A 14,764-nucleotide genomic window follows, 5' to 3' on the forward strand; every position below is an offset into this window, starting at 1 on the left:
AAAATTTATTTTTTTTTTATTTTTTTTTTTTATTTTATTTTTTTTTTTTTCAAGTATCACAATGTTTATTGATAGATACAAGTATATAAAATCAGGGCATGAACATGACTTGATAAATTAAGTAGACTTAATTTCAATACTATAATAAGAGGGACCAATTCAAATTCTCACCATTTGTTTCACACCCACAATAACCACGTCAGGGCATTAACGATCTCTCAAAACTGATCAGTTTTGTGCAAGTAAACCATGTTTCTTTTAAAAAGACTTGTGCACTTGCCCAGGCTCAAGGATATTAAAATCTAGCACATAAAGCCCATTACTAGAGGTAGAAATACAGGCAATATACTATTACGGCAACAACCATCAATTACAGTTAAGAGTTTTTCTGTAACAACCAAATGGATAATCAAATATTGCAACAACTCAAGTATTACTGAGCAAAGTGCATTTCTACAGTATTCAGTGTTGCTATTCAGTTTTTCTAACTTAAAACAGCCTATGATAACTGGCAGCAAAGAAGGTCCTTGCAATAGACTGCCTCTGCTTGAGAACTTATGATGTAATTATTGCATGCTGCTAATATACTATCTAAACATTAAAGATACTCCTAAAATATTTGATGGTAGACTATGATTAAGACATTACACTACAAAAAAACCTTATGCAGAAGGAAAGCCTAACTGACGTGCTTCTGCTTTAAATATCGTGAAAACATTACAGCGGAATGAATTTCGCAGTGGTTAGGTCAAATGCAGTTACATCATAGCAACAGTATGTTTTGCACAATTTAAGGCTTTGGCTGGTTCTTTAGTCAGCTTCTTCCTCAGATTCTTCTTCTTCAGCAGTTTCTAGCCAGGTTAGCCACTGATTCACCTGGAACAAAGCCTTGCCTTTTCCTGGAAATTCTTGGGTTATATCTTCTTTCCAAGCCAAGAAAGCTTCTTCTTCAATAATTTCCATATCATAGAAGTGAACAAAAAAGCGAAGTAACATGCCTTTTGGAAAGTTGCTGTTATAGCAGTGCACCTGTAGAGCATACAGGGCACTGACCTGTAGATCCACATGATCATGAAGGAATTTCTGCATCACTGGCTTGAAAGAAAGAAGCAACTGCTTTTCCTGCTCTAACTGTTCTTTGGAAGGAGCAGAGGAAGAATCTGTTTCATCACTGGGTGGGTTTACTTCACTAGAAATATACTGTAAGAAGCTAGTCATTAAGATGTTCACAAATCCTTTATCTACATGAAGTTTGGGAGAGATATTATCTTTAATCCACTTATATATGGTTTGAGGGGATGGATCCAATTTTATTTGCTTCAACAATTCCTTCTCCAATTTAAGAAGTGGGAATAAGAAACTCAGTCCCTTTCCTTCCAAAATCTCCAACATGCGATCCTTATTCTGATCAATTTCTGGGAGCATTTTCTGCATATTGACCTTGCTTTGTTGAAAAAGTTCTGTTAACCATTCTCGATCTTGTAATTTAGCTAATTGCTGAAGACAAAGTAAAAAGAGAGGGAAATGGGTGCCACTCTCCAGTGGTTGAGCTAGTTCTGAAATGCTCACCAGCTCTGAAATGATGGCACGAGCTGCAAACTGTGCTAAATACGATTTCACCAAGGGGATGTCAACCTCCAGTTTGGGGCACTGGTCCAATACGTTCAGGAAAGCCTGCATGAAGTTGTCACTTGTAGCTATTCCTTCCTGTTTAAGTAAACTGATCAAAGAACTTGCTTTTTCTTTATCTTCATCACTTCTATCTAGTGACAAGATGATTACTTTGCTTAACATCTCAGGAAGAAAGTGTTTAGGAGCTCTCATTTCTCTTACACCATTGACAGCCTCGTTTGCATTTCCACTATTCAGATATTCAGTCACGACAGTTTCAGTTAGTTTAAGTAGTTCTTCCTTTGATGGTGGTGGCTTTTTGCTGGTCTTGGCAGGCTTTTCCTGGATAAGTGGTGGATTTGTTTTGAGACCAAGCTGAGGTGTCTGTCCCAGAGGTGGTGTTTGAGTGCGTGGTGGTTGCGCACTAGGAGGAATCATAGTTATCTGGGGCTGAAGCTTTGGCACTTGATTTTTATTCATTAGGAACGATTGAGCAGGCCTCAAGCTAATCTCATCTGCATTAAGCTGTCCTTTCTTAGAAAACCGAGGTGGCATATCCTTCGACTGTCCTTGCAGCTGGGATAAGAGTCCCTGACTCTGGTTATGGTAGAGCTGGCTTAGCCCCTGACTTTTCATAAACTTGCCTCCCATCTCTCCAAACTGCGATTGGGTGGGAGGCATGATGTGTCCCCCATGGCCATTGAAGAGTTGATTTGAACGATGACGTCCCATGGTGGGTGAAAATCTATCCTGGATAACTCCTGGACCAGTACCAATTCCGCTACCTGGCATTTGTCCAAACATATCAGCAAGTCCTCCAAGTGGGTCCCTATCCATTTTCATCCTGGGTGGCATGAACGGTCCCTCCAGAAAGAAGTCACTTCTCATCCCTTGAGCCATAGGAGCAGGGATAAACACTCCGAGATCTTTTACTGCATCTTGACGGATTTGATTGATCGTCTTTGGTCCATTGTCAAGAAAAGCCTTGCGAGGAACCCAATGGTGTTCTCGCAACTCTACGGTATCCTGCAGCAGGAAACGAATCCTCGCTGGCAATTCCTTACTTAACATCAAGGAACACATTCGGGCAAAGTACTGATCCATTAAGGACTTGGCTCGTTCATGGTCTAATCTAGGTCCCACTGTCCTCATTATCTGACAGAGGCACTCCAAATCCTCTCCCATATCTTTGAGTTGGACTCTCTTCTTCTTTTCCAAAAGTGTTTTGATGCACTTATGAAGGATAGATTCATGAATAAGATCAAGCTTGCCAAGTTCTCCAATGAATTTGATGTTCCCCAACATCTTGATCTTAGCAATGGCTCTCTGTTCCTCCTCCTCAGGGAGGAGGGGATTTTCACGCTTATCATAGACATCAACATTTCTGGTTCGGTTTTCAAATTCATCTTGTAATTTGGAAATTAGGAGGCGTCTGAATGTTGTGCTTTGCTTCTGTCCTGGTTGACCCTCTGCTGCTGGGCCATCAAAGTTTGGTGCATCTTCTGCCAATCGCAGACATAGCTGAGCATACAATGAGCTATACTTTGGCTCTTCTAGAGCTTTGTCCACAATCAGCAGTATGACCCCTTTAAGGATGAGTTTAGACTCTACACCCACATTGAGGAGCTCAAGGCATAGCTTGTCAAACTTTTCAGGAGTAAGCTTATTTAGTATGCCTCTTACTTTCCTGAAGATTGCATCATGTCGTTCTTTTTCATTTGCGGAGTTGTTTGCTGCGGAGTTGTCATCTCGTCTAGTGCTTCGTGCAGGAATCCATTTCTGAGCGTTTTGCCCTGGGGTTTTCCCCAGGAACTCGCTGTTGCCAGCAGTCTTGGGATAGTGCTGAGGTGCACCCCTACTTCCTCCTCCGCCCGAAGAAGCACTGAAACGAGAAGCACCCCCTTCTGCAATCGCACTCTCCACTTTGGCGGCTTGACAACGAAGAATCTTCAAAAGAATAATATTAATGGATGGGGTGGGGAAGGGAGGGGATGGGAGAAATGAAAAACCTTCACCGAGAACTCAGCAGCCGCCACCGCAGCTGCCTCCTCAGGATCCGGTCGTCGGGGACGGGGAAGGGAGGGGGAAGGGGAACGGAAACAAAAAAGGGGGAGGGAAGGGGGAGGAAGGAGTCGGGACGGCTGGAAACGCTCAGCTCAGACGAGTCGCTGCTGCAGCCACCACCCGGTACCCGCCGCCGCCTCCATAGAGCTCCGACTCGCTGCTGGCGCCGAGGCGTGTCAGAAGCCGAACTTCAAAAGTAAAATTTAAATTGAATATAAGAAGATGATAGTAACCTCAAATATATAACTGAAAAATATACTACTCTATGCAAATTAAGAGAGATACCATTTACACTAATGACAAATTGCAACAGCTTCTTGTATTTGTATGAGGAAGCTATACTTAGAGCACAGTGTACAGGGCACAGGTTGGGCTCCCCAGGTGTCTGGAGATGACTCTTCCTTGGCCCTTTCACACTCCTATATGTCTCCTATCAGTTTTCACTCTGGACTGTCTGTTCAAGAATGTTTATTTGGCAAATAGACTTGGAAAATATGTCTGCCTCCAGCAGTGCTCAATAACACTATAAGTGAAGTCACAGTTCCCATGGAAAAATGCCTAGCCCAGCGTACCAGGGACTCACACAGCCACAATAGAGTGGGGTCTTACCATTCAGGTTTATCTGGGACAGTTGTAGCTTTTGCACTGAAAGTACTCATCCCAGAAAACCTACAGTGCTGGGCAAACCAGGAGGGTTGGCTACCCTCAGCATAACAGGCATTGTATTTCCTTCTTAGTGGTGGGAGGTACAAGGTACAATCACTTAACAGAACAGTTCCTTATCTTTTTATATACTTAGTGTGGAAGAAAAACTTAGGTGTCATCTCTCAAGGCTTTAGACATCTATGGCATCTACAGTTTTCATGCTTCAGTCAAAACTGAGACAGCAAGAAATTCTACTTTCTATTGTACATAAATAGCAAGATTTGTCATTACTATGTAAAAAATTGCTTAAAAACATTCAGTTGCTTTTTTTTAAAGTAAGAATAAATTTTTGTTCTGTCATCATTGAAAATAGGGTCTTCTATTCAGCTACAGAAAATAAAAAAAAGTATTTCTGTTCATCTCAGTCAGCTCAATAAATGTTGAACATACCAAAGGAGACTTATTTACTACTCCAAAGAACTAAATAGTACATTTCAGTGTTACCTGTCCAGGTATGCTTTGATGGCCAAAGAGTATGGTAATCACTAAAATGACAGATTTTGCAAAAGAGAAACAGTTGACTTACCAGGTGGCCAAGTATGTGAAGACAAGAGAACAACTAGCAAATCTACCTCCCTAAATATAGGGTGTGAAAATATTTATGGGCCTAGGCATGGGGAAGGGTTATGGGAGGACGTGACCAGTGGTCTTCACATGTAGACTTTATCAGCTGTTGCATTATGACCCATAGGGTTTCTAAATACCTCTAAAATTGCTGGCTTTTAAAATCAACTAAAAGCAAGCAACTAAGAGAGGTGCAGCAGGTTAAGTCTGGAGGGTTCACTCAGGCTTTCCCTCGGTTTCATCAGTACACTGCAACCAGGAGGTATTGCTTTAGTCAAAACCTATGATTCAAAAATGACTATGAGCTTGGTTGATCTGAAGATGAGCTCAAAACCTCTGCTATTTTGTTTGATTGTTTTTTTTTAATGTGATTACCTTTTATTGCACTTGAAATACAATACAAACTTTTTGCCATGGATTTCAACAGACCTACCCCTGCCCACTCTCCCAGCCTCATTTCATGTTTCTTCCTTTAGTGTTCATTCCATTTGGGCCATGTATGTGGCCAAATGTTATATTTCCCCCAAATGAACATATTTGCTCCACACTTCTGGGCCTTTGCAGCTGATGCTTCCTCAGAGTGCCAATATCTTCCTCTTGATGTCATGTTCCTGTTTTCTGCCTTCAGGTCTCAAGACCATGGCCTAAATGTCACTTCTTCAGAGAGTGCTTCTCTCTTGGTCTCTAAAAGTCAACTCTCTCCTGTCCTGTCCTCTGTGCTATACCCCCAGCCTTTTAAATTTAATTTTATTTTTAAACAAGGTTTCACTAAATTGCTGAGGGTCTGGCTACTGGTAAGGCTAGTCTCAAGCCTATGATCCTCCTATCTCAGCCTTCCAGGTATTGGAATTATAGATGTGCACCACCATACTCAGCCAATTATAATTTAAGATAGTGTGCCAGCTACCTTTATCCTTTTCCTAGGTTAGGGAGGGTGGGGATGAATCCTAACCCTTGCTTTTGAGAGTGTGTGGCAGCAGCCTAGAAGCCTTCAAAGCTGATATTTACCTGAATAAAATCCCAGCTGCTTTCTCTCCTTATTATGTAACTTTTCATCATTCTGACATTGATAAAAGAAAGGATTTTTAAAAGAACAGCAAGAATTGAAGACATGATGGCAATACCCAAATAGATGCCATCATGTCTGTTTCCTTCCTGTAGGAGGATATATAAAATGCTCCCTGAATAGGGGTCTACTGAGTCCTATAACTCTGTGCCATGTCTCTTGTGAGGCCCTGTGATGTCTAATGAAGCAAACATAGGAACTTCCCCAAGCTAGAATGACTCTGTTAGTGGTATTTTTGGACTCTAAGGCTGCTCATGATGCAGTCAGGGTGAGGTTAGTGATTGAAGTGGGCAAGTGAGCTTCTATGTCACTGTCAGTAGAGATAAGTAAGGAAAATCTACTCAATGGCTGCCTTCTTGCTATCCGGCAAGGAAAAGCCTTCCTCTATTCTTATTTTCTGCTTGGCTCTGTGTTGATAATAGCATGTTGATACTACTGAAATACTATGTTCTCATCTGAGCAACATTGCTGCATTGATGAATGCTATAGTTTGAACATGGGTATTGTTCTTTATAAGTTAATTGCTTCAGGTATTTTGTTGTAGTAATATTAAGCTAAAACAATGAGGAAGGAGGCTAATGGGAGATGTCTCACTTTGTTGTGTTTTGTGTTCTTAACCATACCTTGTGGTTGGCTGAATGCCATGCTTCCTTCTGATTCTGAAATATTTGATTCTGAAATGTTGGTCCTGATGTAGGAAGTCCTAATTGTTTTCTGATTAAAAATGAGCAATTGGGATTATAATTAGGGACTTTGTTATTGACCTGATCAGACCATTAGGGGTGAGCTATGCCTGCATTGGAGAAAAACCAAGGTAGCCAGGACCCTGATTCTCTAATCCTTGGTCAATTGCCCTTGTCTATCATCTCACATTTCAAAGGGAATATATAGTGGGGGACACTTTTCAGAAAAATGCGCACACTTTAGTAGTGGTGCAAGGAGGGATTGTAAAATTGATGAAATGTTTGCTTATTTGCTAGGCTTACTTCTGGAAAAATGTTTAGTTCATCATCGTTTTGGTCTAAGAATACTGATACATAATCAATAATTTGTAAACATGTTTTAGATTTAAAATATATTCAAATTTATTCAAAGTCAACACTTTCAAATTATCTTATTGATCTCAAATATCTTTGTGTCACATTACATAAATTTGATCTAAAAATGTTTGCATCATAATTCATTAGATGGAAACTTGAGTTATAACAGATGGCATGAGATAGAATTGTTACCTATGCAATTTTAAATCCATTTCTTGCATTCCAGAAATTTATTTTTGAGGTGTTTGGCTTGTAGTCTCAGACTGAAAACGTGTTGTGATGTGGAAAGGAAATGTGCCATGGACTAGTCTAGTTGAATTGTAGAATACATTCCTTTCTTACTTTTCATCTACACTGAGGTCTCACTTAGACTGAGAGTGGTCACTACTAACTCTGTTGCAGGCATCTGTCTGTATCCAGGTGGGCCCTTCAATAAATCATAGGCTCAGACTGGCTTGAGGACCCTGGCCCATTAAAAATAGCTGAGAGCCAGACAAACCCTAACCTCATAACAAAATCTGGTTACCTGTTTCCTATTATACTTTACCTGCTTTCCAGGTTCCTATACTTTGGCCTCATCCCCAAGTCAGAATTCACTGACCTGCCTTTTGTAGTAGTTGGTATCTCTCACTCAGGGTCAAAAGGTTCCATTTCTTCTCTATGTATCTTTACATGCCCCCTGGTATGGGTTCTGCTGTTTCATATTATGTTTGTCACTATCCTATTCATTGACCTGTGTGATGGGAAGATTTATAGAAATGAGTATTAGGTATAATTGTGGTGAGTTATTGTGGGAAGCTGACATTGTTAAGGGGAGAGTTCTACAGGTGGTGACTATTTTATTCATCAGCTTATTTTTGCAGTGTTGGAAAAAAGACCCAGGACTTTGCACATACTAGGCAAGCATTGTACCACTGAGCTACATTCCCAACCCCAATGGTGATTGCTTTACATCCACCCTACCAATGTAGTCTTCCTTTTAAGCCATCTAATTAATGTCTTTTATTATTCATCAATATAATTTATAGTGGATACTTCACATCTACTTTTATCTTGGGACATATTTATTATGGTATTCTTATATGAGTAAGGTAGTATTAGACAGTCAGATGTATAAATACTTTTTTTCTGAAACAAATGAGGGATACATTTTGTTAGTTTATTTTTATTTATTTATTTTAAATTTTGTATTGGTGCATGTAGTCATACATCTTAATGGGGTATAAGATAGTAGAGGCATACATGCACACATCATTTATTTAGCCCTTCCCCAATTCTCATTCCCTTCCATTCGTGTATAAAAAAAGGATGTGAATGCATGTAAACAGTCTTGTAAAAGCACTGATTTTCACATTTAAGTTTATTGAGTATGTTTTATGAGGCAGGTAAAGGAAGTAGATAAATAATCCTGGGGGTTCTCAGATCTAATTGCCTTGGGAAATAAAGTTACCTAGATCTCTAGAGGCATAAAGATTCCAATTTAGAATATCTATATTATACTCTCATGTAGCCTGGATATTGAAAAAGAAGCTTAAGCTTTTGTGTATATACTTTGGGTCAAGAAGGCAGGAACAAAGTCATCTATGAGGACTTTCCACTGATAACTGGTTGGTTTAATGAAGTACCCCTGAGGTACTTCTGAGGATGTACTGCCAGGGTCCAGCCCTAGCAGAGTCGAGGTTCGTGTGCCAGTGAGAAAAGAGCCGAGGTTGAAATGAGAAAAGAATTGCCACACAAGATCAATCTTCTCTATTTTATTCAGGATTTGTTACAGTTTTTATACTTTATTTTTTGGCAGAAAAGCAAGTGCATAGTCATGCAGGATCTTCAAGGACAGGAAATGTTATTATTTACATACATCAGGGTGGGGTGACAGACATTTAATTAATCATAGTATGCTTTGTCTCACTTCACAAGGCTGATTCAAACCTAATCTGATACAGTGGCTCAAACTAAGGTCAGTTTGAACTTAATGTTTGGCCCAATAACTTTATCCTTGGGCTTTGCTGTCTGAGTCTCTCACAAGCCACTGCCCATCAATTTTAGTTATAATGTTTATACATAAAATTCCAATTATACATATTAATCCAAATAATCCTAAAATAATTTTATGAAAGAAAGGAATGCTAGACATACTTCATGGGGGATCTACGCTGTTGTGGATCCCCTGATCCAGCTTTCTCAAGATCTGCTTGATATGCAGTAGCAATGTACCAATCCTAACAAGGGGGAAAAGCAAGGCTCACTGTTTTCTATTCTGAAAATGTACTCTCTGTTATGAAACGTGCTGTTATGTTGGTGGGGTAGGAAAAGGGCACAGTGAGGATAGAACTTGGGATACACTAGAAAAGATTCATTCATATTGTAGAGTTTGGAACAAAATATTTTGTGATCTGCTTTCAGGATGCAAATATTCCACTGAAGTCTAAGTTTCCCTAGCTTCTATGAGTCTGACTAACCTCTACCATTGAGGTTTGATCCTACAAATTGACTTCACACCTGCCATGTGAGTAAGGCTCTGGAACAGGAAGAGAAACATTCTTGCTGGAGAAACTAGACCAATCACCAAGGACACCAGGGATTTTGACCAATGAATGGCCACTAGCCCAGTAAACTGGATGTTAAGGGGAATCACAGCAGAGGACATCAGCAAGGTGGTGGGAACCAGATCATGAAGAATTTTGTTGTACATTAAACTGTCTCAATTGTACTGTAGGGAATAGGAGACCATCATTGGTATTCAAGCAGGAAAGGATATTATAGAATTGTATGTTACTTTGGCAGCATTTTATAGACAGATTGGAGAGAGGACAGACTGGAGACATTTGAACCATTTAGATGACTCTGGCAGGACTTTAGGAGAGAGTGATGTCAAAGTGAGGACTTTAAAAAAATCTTCCCTTTCATAAAAATAATAATACTGGCATAATTTTCAGGATCAGCTTTCCCAGAACATGGTAAACTAACCAAAAGTTTGTGATAACTCAATGAGTGGTTATTCAAGGAAACTGCCTATTGGTAACAACATTCATTCTCTTCTCTCCACCTCTGTGGTAGCTTTAAAAATAAATAGCCAGCATTTCCAGAGAAATACAGCAGCTTGTTAGTCATTAGGAGGATCAAAATGGAGTTGGAGCATCTTCAAAGCTGTTTATAGCCAGAAATGATGCCACATACCTATAATTCCAGCTACTCTAGAGGCGAAGGCAGGAGGAATACAAGTTCAAGAATTCCAATTTACTGAGACCTTGTCTCAAAATAAAAAATTAAAAGGGCTGGGATACATCTCAGTGGTAGAAGGCCCCTGAATTCAAGCCCCAGTACCCAAGCAAGCAAACAAACAAAAAAACATTCATTCATAGGTAATTTTCATTATCTGATCTGTCTGGTAGTTCTATAGAAGACTCACAAGACTTTGATTTAGAGTTTCATTTACTTTCCTTGGGAGAATTTGTCAGTTGCTTAAATAATCAATGGCTATTGTTTAATCTCCTAAGTGTCTGAGGTACTACATAACAATTTGGTCAAATGATAGTATTAACCAAAAAGTTTAAAAAGAAAGTCTGAAAAATTAAATGGCAATAAAGTACTTTGGAAAGGCTCTGCACATTCCTGTGAATGTAGAGGCCATGTACATGCACAGAGCTGTATGTATGTTCAGGGACACCTTGAGAAGGACTTATGTTCTCATCTCTAACTTACCTTGAGGCTTTGCAAAAGTAAAAGTAAGGATAATGCATAGTTGCAAACTGACTGTTGAACACCTCTCCCATTATACATATAAAGTTCCTTGTTAAAGATTTGGAAGCTTACTGATTCCAGAAATTTATGGAAATACCTGTCAAGTTAGTAGCTAAGGACTAAGCCATCAAATAGCTACTTTGGCAGCCAAAGGTGACAATGAATACAGTCTTTGTAGAATTACTTCAGAAGAGTCATTGAATAAACAAATAGCAGAGCTGGGCATGGTGGCATACACTTGTAATCCCTGTGCTTGGAAGGCTAAGACAGGAGGATCGCACAGGTTCGAAGCCAGCCTCAGCTACTTAGTGAGGCTCTCAGAAACTTAGTGAGACCCTGTTTCCAAATAAAGTATAAAATATGTATGGGAGTATAGCCTGGAGGTAGAAAACATCTGGGTTCCACCCCTCTCACCACCAAAAAAAAAAAAAAAAAAAAAAAAAAAAAAAAAATATATATATATATATATATATATATATATATATATATATATAAACAAATAGCAGCGACAGTAGCAATATTACCACCAGCAAATCCTAGGGTGGGGAGATAATCTGATTTCCAGAATTCTTATATATTCTATTATTTTAAATGTCCAGTTTTCAATTCATAATTGCCAAACTATGGAACCATCCAAGATGTCCATCAACAGGTGAATGGATTACAAAACTATGGGATATGTACACAAAAGAATTTTACTCAGCCATAAATCAGAACAAAATTATGACATTTACAAGAAAATGGATGGAACTAGACAACATTATTTTAAGTGAGATTAGTCAGTCACAAAAAGTAAAAAATCAAATGCTCTCCCTCATATGCTAGAGAGAAAGAAGGGTCATGGGAGGATATCTAGACAAGAAAGGAAAAACCATAGATGAGCAAATAAGGTGCTCTAACTGAGGGGGACAAGAGGGAAGAAGAGGCAAATTTCCTAGTGCACATTCACAAACATATCAAAGTCAATCACTAATCCAAACATGAGAAGGAGGGGGTAGGAAGAGATTGTGGTAGGAACTGGGCAAGGGCTAAATGAGTGATGTGTGCTTGTATGCCTCTACCATCTTATACTCCATTAAGACGTAATACTAAAATTAACCAATAAAATTTTTTAAAATTTCCAATTTTCAATAAAAGAATTATGTGACATGAAAAGAATAAAAAAAACATGGCCTCAAACAGGTATAAAAGCAGTCAATAGAAACCAACTCTGAGGAAGCCTAGACATGCACTCACTAGAAAAATTAAGTTGTTGTTGGTACTATAGATTAAATCCAGCAGCCTTTTATCTGGAGTTACACCTCAGCCCTTTTTTTTTTTATTATTTTGAAACAGAGTCTTACTAAGTTGCTGAGGGTTTCTCTGAGTTGCTGGGACTGGCCTAGAACCTTTAATCCTCATGTTTCAGCCTCCCAAGTCCCGAGATTACTCAAGTGTGCCAACATATCTTTCTAGACAAAGAATTTTTTTTATATCAGCTATTTTAAATATGTTTAAAGAACTGATGGAAACTATGTCTTAAGAACTGAAAGAAAACATAGCAGTCTCACTAAGAAAATGAAAGAGATTTCTTAAAATAAAGAACCAAATAGAAATTCTGGGGAGAAAACATCTAAGTCCACATTGTATTTTTATCCCTTTTATATTTGCTACAAGATTTACTAGGTGGACTTAGATGTCATCATCTCCAGTCAGGGGGCTTGGGACTGTGTCGTTGGGAGTAGTGGACTCAGACCAGGTACACAGAGCCTCCTCTGTACATATAAGAAGTAGAATGTAGTCCCAAACCTCAATATGTCTCATCTGTCTGAATGATTTAATGACTTTATCTTATTGCCTGCTCTCACATTTAAGCCATCATGTTTGGTATTAGATCTTGGGAAAGTATGGTTTTCCCACCATTAGGAAGACATAGAAATATAATGTCTATATATGAGAGCTGATTTTAGTAAATTCTCACTTAAAGTACTGTTTAGAGTCTCACGATGAAGAATAACTGTTACTCAAGGACAGTAGATCTGGGTGAGAATTATAATTTTGTTCGATCTTGACTTGGCTAGATTTTGGTAGTAAACAGAGTACATAGAGTTCACTTTTACAAATGAGATTCAAATCCTATTTCTTACTGATATGCAATAATGATTTTAGATAATCCAACCTTTCAAATGACTATCAATGACAATTGGAGGTTAGCATGACCCGCTTCAAAATGTGTCTTTGGAGTGTTGCTTTAACTTTCAGTTTAGGCTTTAGTCCTGCCATATGATGTGACCATAAAGGAATGAATTCTTTTATTTTAAAGAACTCTTGAGTATCATGGGATTTTCTAGTGATGTTGGACCTTTTTACTCCAGGATTTGGCCATGACAAAAAGTAAAGTTACTTTCCATTTTCTTCTTTGCTTCCATTTCAGAGTCATTGGTACCGATCACATGAGAACAAAAGCTGTTGAAATATAATAGCCTAAAATGTCAAGCTTTTGGCAGTACCCTGCTAGAGTCCTTGCTCTTATCCTTTGGGGCAAAGAAGTCTGATTAGTAAGCAGTTTGACTAATACATGCATTAAGAAATGCATACTGGCATTTCAAAATAAAACAGAACAATAAATAGCAGCTCCTTTGGCTGGCTTTGGTATCATATTTCTCTGGATAGAATTCCAAATGGAAAGTTAGATGGCTCTTGAAATACTATAACCAACAGTTCTATTGAATCTCTGAGCTGAGGCTGCTGATAAAACTTGAGCATAGAAAAGAGGGACAGTGGACAGGCAGTCCAGCTTGTTTCCAGTCTCTCAGAGAGCCATGTTCAGTGGATTTCTAGCTCACTCTGTGAAGCCTAGTGCTCTTCAGTCATCTTCAGGGTATCCATGAAAAAAGGTGACTTGTATAACTGTCTACCCTAATTCTCTTTGTAAAAATTATTTAAAGGGCTGGGAGTATAGCTTGTTGGTATAGCACTTGTCTAGCATGCATGAGGTCCTCAGTTTGATCCCCAACATTGGAAGAAAAAAATTTTTGAATGCTATAAATTTAACTCTACAAACTCAAGGTATTGTTCTTCCTTCTGTGAAGGGTTGGGTAGCATCCCCTCAAAATTCATATCCACTTGAAATCTCAGCATGCGATTTTGTTTGGAAATAGGGTCCTTGCAGGTAGAATTAGTTAGGTCATACTGGACTAGGGTACATCATGAATCTAATGGCTCATTCTTCTTTTTTTAAGATCCATCATTTTTATTTTATACTTTTATTGATTTACTGTAATTATACATCATAGGTTAAAAATGATACAAACGTCCATGCACACAGTACTTGGTGTGATTCCCTCCTGATCCCCCTCCCTCCTCTCTGTCTCTCCCCATATATATTAGTGAAATGGGTAGTGATACCTTCATATATGGACACAGCATTATTTTTTTTTCCTTCATCAATTCTCCTTTGACTGATACTCTTCTGAGGAAGGACTCTTAAATACATGTGCAAACAGGAGACAAGACTATGTGAGTCATGTGAAGATGGGAGCAGAGATGGAATGCTGCAGCTCCAAGCCAAGGAATGCCAAGGATTGCCAGAAACAACCAGAAGTTAAGAAAAGACATGGGATCCAGTCTTCCTCAGAGTCCCATGAGGAACCACTCCTGCTGGCATTCTGATTTCAGACTTATGGCCTTCAAACCTGTGAGAGGATCAACTTTTGTTGTTTTAAGTCACCATATTGGTAGTAATTTGTTAAAGTATCACCAGGAAACTAATATCATTGTTCAGTCACTTTTGGATAATGACTATTTTGTAAGCTATACGATGCTAAAACAAAAGATGAATGAAAAAGGTGTATCAGATGGGACCATGAATAAGCAGGAGCTTTTTACCTGTTTGCTTTTTTCTGGTTATGAACTTTATCAATGAGCTCAATTTCTTTGACTAGAATAGGCAAATGTGACTTCTGGAAGAGAAACTAGAGTTACATGTGGCTTC

General features: G+C 38.8%; 1 protein-coding gene across 1 annotated transcript in view; it reads right to left on the reverse strand.

Moving 5' to 3' along the window:
* Positions 1–810: 810 nt before the first annotated feature.
* The window catches only part of LOC308269856 (eukaryotic translation initiation factor 4 gamma 2), a gene marked incomplete at both ends in the record, with an annotated part of 93,688 nt that continues 79,734 nt past the window's right edge, over positions 811–14,764 (reverse strand). Inside the window, 2 exons of the mRNA XM_080705326.1 lie at positions 811–3,542; positions 3,774–3,863. Of these exons, the coding sequence (XP_080561452.1) occupies positions 811–3,542; positions 3,774–3,863 (2,822 nt within the window). The remainder of the gene's footprint in view (positions 3,543–3,773; positions 3,864–14,764) is intronic.

This window comes from Muscardinus avellanarius (assembly GCF_963383645.1).
Source record: "Muscardinus avellanarius genome assembly, chromosome: 1".
In the NCBI taxonomy this organism is placed as follows: Eukaryota; Metazoa; Chordata; class Mammalia; order Rodentia; family Gliridae; genus Muscardinus; species Muscardinus avellanarius.